This window comes from Cibotium barometz, chromosome 29 (assembly GCF_041138505.1).
Source record: "Cibotium barometz isolate CiBa-2024 chromosome 29, ASM4113850v1, whole genome shotgun sequence".
Lineage (NCBI taxonomy): Eukaryota > Viridiplantae > Streptophyta > Polypodiopsida > Cyatheales > Cibotiaceae > Cibotium > Cibotium barometz.
In genome coordinates this window covers 14,652,146-14,661,402 of record NC_141074.1, presented here as the reverse complement: position 1 = coordinate 14,661,402, position 9,257 = coordinate 14,652,146, and the positions used below count along the sequence as shown (strand labels likewise).

Below are 9,257 nucleotides of genomic sequence, written 5' to 3'. Positions count from 1 at the left end.
GAAAATGAATATATCAAAGTACCATGAGAATTTCTTTTTGGAAAGAATGAAAAGGTTAACATGTTCTCAAATGATGTATTCACACAATTGTTATCTCAAAGAATATGTATTACGACTAATAATAAGGATTGGAGCCAGAGTCAGCACAAGATTGATGAGGATACTCATCTTGGAAAGTGGCAAGTATACCAACCTTGTGCCTAGGTCCTCCGGTTTGGCTTGGTTGAGGTCAAGGTTAGCACAATTATTATCTCAAATATTTGTATTAAGCCTAATAATAGGGATTGGAACTAGAGTTAATCGCTCGACAAGATTGACGAGGACAGCAAGGAAACTCGTACTTTCAAAAGTGGCGAGTCTAGGCCTTTGCCAACCAACCCTGACTTGGGTCTTTTGGTTTGTCTTGGGTGAGGTCAAGATTGGTGAACAGGCTCACTGGTGAGAGGCCCACAGGTGGAACGGCCCCCTGGTGATGATGCTCCCTGGCTTGGTCAACTCCATAGTCCGTGTTGTGGAGTGGAGTAAAATATGAATAAAGGGAGCATGGTGGTGGCCAACATACTGGCCTACGATTGGTTAGACCACATGAGTCTAATGCTTTTCTTTTCTTGCTCTTAAATTATGTTTGAAAGTTCTTGTAAGAACCTTGCATGAGCATGTTGTACAAAATATAGCATACTTGCATTGTTGTTTGATTTTTCCTACTTGTTATATTCTCTTGTGTGATGAGAAAGAATGGAATCAACGCTATTTAAGTTTTTGAAATTGGGTCCATGCAGGTTCTTAAGCTATGTGTTATCCCCTTGGGCTCAATAATGGAATTCCGGGACCCACCAAGCAGAGGCAACCCATTCATGCCAAGCGGTCTTGGACCCAAGGGAAGGTGGAGTGGGCCTCACTTAAAAAAAAAAAACCTTAAAACTAGGTTAAACACACAGCAAAAATCAAGCCTAATGCTACTACTTGATAGGCACAAGGTGATTAAGATGGATGAAAATGAGTTGTTTTCTTAAAACCCAAGACCACTAGTTTGTAAATTTTGGGCCAAAAGAAAAACTGATTTTGATACTACTATCTCTAATATTTATGTGGACAATCCTAAAAATGTCATGTTTGAAAAAAAAAATCACTTAAAGATTTTTGCTCGAAGAATGTACATAGGTGCCAATGCAAAGTCCAATATCCATGCATTATAACAATGTGTCTTGTACACATTTGACTAGCAACCTACTATTTCATGTGAACACAAAGAAGCTAGAGGCATATCACATCATCATAGAGAAAATGACTTTGTGAGAGGTTGTTTTGACACAAGTTCATGTAGATAGTCATGTGGCAGCTATACTCACCAAAGATTTCTCAAGGGTGAAATTTTAGCTCTTTAAACATAATTTAGGTGCTCATCAAATGGGTTTAGGCTTAAGGGGGATCTTGAGAAAGTAAGCCAAAATGCACATACTTTAGGACTACAATTAGATGTCGCATGATGCTTATGCTTGAACACATCAGATATGATGACATGGACTAATGGGGTTACTTTCTAGTATTGTATGTAGGACATGCATAACCATGATAACAAAGCATGTGGATTAATGGGGTGACTTTGACGTAGGACGTACATTACCATGGTAGCAAAGCACATGGACACAACAACGGCGGGCATGGGGGGGAGGGGGGTCACATGGTATGATGACCACTTCGTGAACATAATGTATTACATTGGTCTATGTGGTTTAGAAGATATAGTTTTTAGCAAATATTTCCTACATGCATGACATCATTTTTTGTAAATGCATGACATCCTCACTTTTGATATGGCATGATAGTGTGATATATCATAATATTAATTTCACCTCTAGGTTATGTATGGATGTCATAATGCGTAATGAGGTGATGAGGCATTCCTGCCACCATCATTCACATTACAAACTAGGCCTTTTTAGCATTAAGCCCACTTAGAGGTTTCATACTAGGCCATTATGCATAGTTGACTACTTTAAAGCCTACTAGCACCACATCTTGTCAAGAAACATTCTATGCATGGAGGAGCTTGGATGAAGAGTGCATACTTTTAACCAAGTATGGTGTATACACTCATCTACTCATTTGAGTATCCATGGTGTTTACACTCATCTATGCATGGAGCTTGGATGGAGAGTGCATACTTTTAACCAACTATGGTGTTTACACTCATTAGAGTATCCATGTATTTCAATTGGCTTGATTAGTAGCAAAAAAACCTTAATTAGCTTGATTAGTGAGCTCCTCGAAGTCTTTAGCTATGGGTAACCTTAATTGGCTTGATTAGCGATCTCCTCGAAGGTTGGAGGTGCCATTCTCATGCTTGAGGCAATTCCAAGGCTGAGTCCAAGCCATACCTCCTCTTAAAGCCCCACCTTCCTCCATAGTGATGTGCCATGGAGGGAATTTCTATGCTAAGAAGTAGAGACAAGGCAAAGGAATTATGTAAAAGATTTGAAAGACAAGTATGTGCTAACATCATGCCCATGTTAATAAGCACTTAAGTACTGGAGATTTGCAGATATGGAGAGTGGTAAGCACACCATCAGGTTCCTTACTATCTAAACTATAACCATTACTTAGCTCATAGATATTATATTACTATCAATGAAAATGAGAAAAAGTAATGTAACCCAATGGTTATCTTCATGTTCTTTCTTGTATTTTGCAAGGCCTTGAATCATCTTTTGACATCTTGTCATATTCACCTTATGATACTTTAACATACTATAAAGCAGGAGGCAAGTAGAGAATTAGTATTTTAAAGATGAAGAGGCATATTTCATTGAGCTAGCAAGCCTTCCCTTTTTGCAATTTAGAAGTCCAATAACTGGAGTATGGATGAGTAATGTTTACAAGCCTATAAATGTGCCTCATGAATAGGTTTCAACTAGTCAAAAAGGCAAGAATCTCTGTTTAATGTTGCATAACTTGGGTTGCATTTGTTCTTAAGATTGTAAGCTTTTCCTTTATTTTTTAAGGATTGAGGGTTTTAGAATTTCAACTAGGTTATAGGCTTTCAATCCATCATGAAGAAGGATTGTTAATAATTGCAACTCCACCTTGGGGATTCTTAGGATAGGATAGCCTATAGCTGAGTTTGAACCATATATGGAATTGGATTGAACTAGTCAAAGAGCAAGGATGCCTATTTGATGTAGCATAAAACATCAGTCTAAAAAAGGCAATACTTCCTAGAAGGCCAATAGAAGCTTTGTGGCCTTCAAGCTTAATTGTGTAGATCTTTACACTAGTGAACTGAACCCTTTGTTTTGCAAGAGCAAGGATCTCTTTGATTCTTCATCTTTGTTGATTCCCATATGCTCCCCTCCTCCAAAGAGGGTTGACAATATCTCATGTGGAGCTTTTGGATCAAAACAAAACCAAGAAAAGTGGCCATGATTGTTAAGCTTGTGTAGATCCACCACCTCTGGAATGGCTTTGTGCACACAGTTCTGTAGCCTAAATGGCTACAGTATCCAAATCACCTTGCCATAAATGGATTTTTTTCCCTTTAAATTCTCTGCGTATATCTTGCAAATCGAAGTCCCAACCCTTGTTTAGTAGCTCATAATCCTTAGCAAGCCCAAAGCCTTTGTTCCTTCTGAGTGATTCGTCACGATCCCTGCATATAAAAAGATGAAATATTGTGTGCATATAGGTGAGTGAGCAAGGACCATCCAAAGATAAATAAACATTTGCCTATCTCACATGAAGGTGGTTTAAAGAGAGAAACTTGAAAGATGAAGAAGAAGAAGAAGAAGAAGAAGAAGGGAGAGAGAGAGAGAGAGAGAGAGAGAGAGAGAGAGAGGAGGCGGAGGAGGAAGAGGAAGAGGAGGAGGGGTGGCCAGGGGGTGAAACAGGAGAAAAGGTTGTGATACAGCAAAACTTCAGAAAGAAGGCAGCCACTCCTGGAAGAGAGAGAGAGAGAGAGAGAGAGAGAGAGAGAGACGAAGAAGAAGAAGAAGAAGAAGAGAGAGAGAGAGAGAGAGAGAGAGAGAGAGAGAGAAGAGGGGGGGGCTGTTGTGTGTGAAAGAGGAGAAAATATAGAAGGTAGTGGAATCTAAATAGAGCAAAAGAAGGCAGCCACTCCTGGCCTTTGGAGGCATTTGTAATCTGGTTGAGACATTGGTAAGAGGGAGGAAAGGGAAGGGGAGAGAGAGAGAGAGTGTGTGTGTGTGTGTGTGTGTGTGTGTGAGGGAGACAGAGAGGGGGGCTGGTAAAAGAGGAGAAAATGCAGAAAGTAATGGAATCTAAAAGGTGATGATGAAGCAAAACCTGAGAAAGAAGTCAGCCACTCCTGGCATTTGGAGGTATTTTTCATCTGGTGGGGAGAGGCCAGTTGAGACATTTGTCGAAGGATTCAGAAGCACATTGCTCAAGAACTGGCCATAGAGCTGGATCATGGGGAATGGAGCAGTCTTGCAAAATGTAGATATGAGATGGTCTGTCACTGAGTAAGAATCAACTATCGCCTTCTGGTCCTCTTTCGGAATGCTCTGGCACACACAACCAAATATATCAATATCCATCAATTCAAAAGACACCAATTAGGTGGTAATGATGGAACACTATGCAAGCAGGGCGCTCTGATAGCATCAGTCATACTCTTCAAAGACCCAGCTTTAATCAATGCTCTAATAGTGGTGCATTCACAGATCCTATAATTCAATGTGCCTTAGGGTGTTTACACATCTTCCATCCTATGACTTCATTTGCCACATCACATTTTGCCACAGAATTTAGCAATGGTAGTGGAAGCCAGGCCTGGATGGGCAGTACTCCTACCATCTTGCTGCCTCCCCACCCATCCATAGCCTCAACCTCGGGTCGTCAGCTGAAAGTTAATCTCCATTGTCGAAACAGCCTGGATTAGAATTGGGAGTCTTCATCTCCAATTTGCCTGTCACCGCCATCATTTGCTTTCTGCAAAAGCTGATCTGACAGTGTTTCTTATCCTGTCTTTTCAGGCAAATAGCTGATCTGTCAGCATCATGTGTCCTCTCCTCAATGTCAAGGACAGAATGCTTGTGGGACAGGGCCAGAATGCTTGCCTCTCCCACAACTACGATGTCTAGAAGCAGCACTTGGTCTGCATGGTTGCCCATTTTCTGAAACAGAACAGCAGCCCAAATGTGATGTTTCCCTAACACAATTTTATTTCGCTCAGATCCACCAAGGGATCAAGCAGCAAGAAGAAGCTATGGACACATTGCCACAAATTCAATATAGTCTCACTGGGGGGTTTGCCCAAGATGAGCAGCTGAAAGAGGCCAGTGGCCACGCTCTACCTGGACACACTGCTACAAATTCCATGTCAAATTTGTCATGTGGGCTCAAAGAACCACCCATCAAGAGGTCAGACATTCACTTTCTGGACACACTGCGACAAATTCGATGCTGTTGGATTCGCGGCCAGTGGAGGGCCGGCCCCATCATGACCACCCGTGGGTTCAAACAGACCTGCTAGGCCTTTCTCTAACACAGCTTGAGAGATTCAACAAAAGCCCTTGTGTCTGAGGTGAGAGATTAGCCTTGGGACAATGCTTTTTGTTTTAGGATGCCCCCTAAAATGCTCAAGGCTGAATACATATTTGTGCCTGTAGCCCACCCATCCAACCAATTATCTGTCGCTCATGATTGTGGGGCCATAGGATGGACAGGCAGGAGGCTCATATCTGTAACTGGCCCTGAGTTACAAAATAGCATCATTTTAACTGCCATTGAAGGGTTGTTGAGTCATGTTGATTGTTATCCCCACTTTGATGCCTTTAGGCTGGTTTAGACATGGCACCCTGTCGAGGACCGCCACCTAATTGGGTGGCTTCCAAGGGCTGTGAAATGTTAAGGCTACACATCATAACCATTTAGAGATTCGAGAGAGAGCCATCTTCATGGGTTTCAAAGATATGAAGTTGAAGGTCAAGGTATTTTTTGGGCCTTCAAATTTCAGCCCTACTAGCCTCACTTGGAATAGGGTTTCCATCTAGTACACATGCCATAGGAAAAGGATGAACAAAAGCTTACCTCCCACCAGAAGTTGCCAACAGGGGAGGCCAGGGCAATGCCTGCAAGCCGATCCGGAATGTGTCTCGCTGCTCCCCAGCAGTAGGCCCCGCCCATGGAGAACCCGAGAAGCCATATCTTCTCGCCGAGATCGAGCTCATCAATCATGTACTCTATGTCCTGGCTTGTGGACTTGAAGGTTTGTGAGTGATGGGGATCACTTTGGCCATAGCCTGGCCTGTCTATGGCAATCATCCTTAGCCCATACTTCTCTATGAGGTCTTGAGATGCACCTGTATTTATGTGGCAAGATTAATGTCAGATCTCAGATCAAACAATGTGAATCGTTTCTGTTATTTAAAAAAAAAACCCTAGTTTTCTTTGAGAAGAGGACTGAAAAGCCAAAGCACCGGTGCTCTAACGAACGATCTGAGGAAAATTACAAGGGGGAGCAATTAGATGAGTGTTTACCTGGCATTGCGACCCGTCGGGAGGACATGAGACCGTGCAGCACCAGCAAAGTCTTCTGGGCGCTCTCCTTTGGGCAGCCCAGCTCCCGGTAGGCGATGCGCCGCCCATCGGGCAAGCCGACGAACCTCAGCTGCCGGGCAAGCTCCATAGTGGACTAATCTCTCAAATGTGTGAGGGTGCGGGTGTGTGCGGGTGTGTGTGTGTGTGTGAGAGAGCGAGAGAGAGAGAGAGAGGCAGAAGAGGAGGAGGAGGAGGAGGAGAGGCAGAAGAGGAGGAGGAGGAGGAGGAGGAATTACCGTGCGCGCGCGCGCGAGAGAGAGACTGAAAGAGGAGGAGCAGGAGCTGCAGCAGCTACAATCGGAGCGGATCTCTTTTATGACGCTTTGATGGTTGACCCACACAGCGAAGCGACTCCGCCCACCTTTGAACTGACTTTTGAAGCAGCAATACGCGGTCGGCACTCGGCACATGCCACAAATGAGCTTGAAATTTGAAAAAAAAAACTTTTTCCTTGAAAAAAAAAACCTTTTTCCTTGTAGTCTAGAGACTAGTACAGTCTAGTGACTAGTCTAGTTTTTCTCCCACTCACTGCTGCGGCACCGCCCCACCCCGTACGACCACACTGTTGCCATGTGTAGCTAGAGGAGATTAGCGGAGATGTTAGAGAGAGTGACACGTGGTAAGAAAATAATTCTTATATTCTACTGGAAAAAAAATAGATAAGATGCTAGAGAGAGTGACACATGGCAGGAAAAACTTGTGCTCAGTAGAACAACAGATGGATACAAAATTTCAACAATGAATTTCCAATTCTAACCTGCAAAAACACACACACTACATGTTTTTTTGGCATGCCATGTAAATGCCTTAGTGTAACATGCAAAAACACACACACTACATGTTTTTTTGGCATGCCATGTAAATGCCTTAGTGTAACAGTGTTCACTTGAGGTTTTTGGCTAGGGAAGTTTTTGAGGCACAATAAGTTAAAAAATTTATTAAATCACGTAGCCATCTCTTCATGATGAGCCCTTTTTAAAATCCTATATATATATATATGTATGTATATATATATATATGTATATATATATAGATACATATATATATATATATATATATGTATATATATATATATATGTATATATATACATATATATATATATATGTATGTATGTATATATATATATATATGTATATATATATGTATATGTATATATATATGTATATATATATATATGTATGTATATATATACATACATACATGTATATATATATGTATATATATATGTATATATATATATATGTATGTATATATATATATATATATACATACATATATATATATATACATACATACATATATATATATACATATATATATATATATACATACATATGTATATATATACATACATATGTATATACATACATATATATGTATATACATACATATATATATATATATACATATATATATACATATACATATATATATACATATATATATATATATATATATATATAGAAAACTACCTTTAAAAATAGGGTGTCAAAAGAAGGTGGCCCAACATAGATTCTACTATTAATGGGTCTCATTTGAAGACCAAATTACCTTCTTCTTCTTTTTTAAGCCCCCATGGTAGGGTTGCAAATTCTCGCCCTATGCTATATGAAAATTATAAATGCCGGATGGGTTTATTTTCCCTGCCACCATTTAAGGAGAAGTTTGCGCAATGTTTGAGAAAGATTTTTATTGTAACTATGCACACTTAGATTTTTATTGTAATATGCACATTTCCCCCTGTGAGATCTCACTTGGACAATGAAAAGGCACATATTGTGACACATTTCCCCTAGTGAGATCTCACTTAGAGCAAATTTATTTTCAAAATCACACTATTGATGTCATTTTTACTAGGGGCTAGATTCCTTTTTGAATTGAGATTAATCAGTAATTTTGAGATTTTAGACAGCTCTAGGAGGCACCACTCTCGTGAACGTTATAGCTAGTCTTTATTCTAACACTCACACATTAATGAATTTTATAACTAAAATTACCAATCCCATCAATCAATTTTTTAACTTTTTTTCTTTGTTATGAGAGATGGTAGTGGAATTACATGCCATTGGGGTAGATTTGAACCCAATACCTCCAACGCTAATGTTGGGCTAACTAAAATTACCGATTGCATGACCAACCAAAATTTTAATCAATCTCAACCATGAAAAATACATTAAAGGGTCTTCTTTTCTAGCCACAAACTTTTATTGAATGGGTGATTGAATGCTATTTTAACAATTGAAAAAGGAAGATAATTTAACAAAAGAATAATGGTAACTTATCACCGCAACATTTAAAAGCATCAAAATAATCTTAGCACTATTAGATACATCCTCATTTTTCCCAACCAATTAACAAGAAGTCTCAAACTTAACCAATTTTTATTCCAAAACTCTGCACACACTGACCAATTAAAATTACCAATCTCATTAGTCAATTTTATAGCTAAAGTTATCTATCATTCAACCAAAATCTCAACAAGATTTATTTTTTTCAATCTAGAAAGTTAAAAAATATGTCAAAGAGCATTCTTTCTAGCACTTCTCAGGGCTCAGCATTACTTTGCACAGTGCAAAAGAAATGAAAACTTTTAAAAAAAATAAGTTATTAGTTGCTATTTTAACAATTGAAAAAGAAAAGATACTTTAACAAAATAATGATGCAAACTTGTTAACACAATATTTACAAGCATTAAATT

At 39.5% G+C, this 9,257-nt stretch overlaps 1 protein-coding gene across 1 annotated transcript; it reads right to left on the bottom strand.

The window, feature by feature from the left end:
* Window positions 1-2,826: 2,826 nt before the first annotated feature.
* LOC147621885 (uncharacterized) lies at window positions 2,827-6,902 on the bottom strand. The gene is made up of 4 exons (XM_086822904.1): window positions 6,499-6,902; window positions 6,049-6,320; window positions 4,300-4,520; window positions 2,827-3,646 (listed from the first exon to the last, which is right to left on the bottom strand). The coding sequence occupies exons 1-4, from the start codon at window positions 6,644-6,646 to the stop codon at window positions 3,484-3,486; spliced, it is 804 nt and encodes a 267-aa protein (XP_086679030.1). The 5' UTR covers window positions 6,647-6,902; the 3' UTR covers window positions 2,827-3,483.
* Window positions 6,903-9,257: the final 2,355 nt, after the last annotated feature.

Bases quoted from the DNA above. Each gene is read 5' to 3' on its own strand.
- LOC147621885 (XM_086822904.1), bottom strand. From the start codon at position 6,646: ATGGAGCTTGCCCGGCAGCTGAGGTTCGTCGGCTTGCCCGATGGGCGG. The intron at 6,321-6,498 runs GTAAACACTCAT...ACATAAATACAG, and splicing joins CCGACGGGTCGCAATGCCAG to GTGCATCTCAAGACCTCATA. The intron at 4,521-6,048 runs GTAAGCTTTTGT...TGTGTGTGCCAG, and splicing joins TTGGCAACTTCTGGTGGGAG to AGCATTCCGAAAGAGGACCA.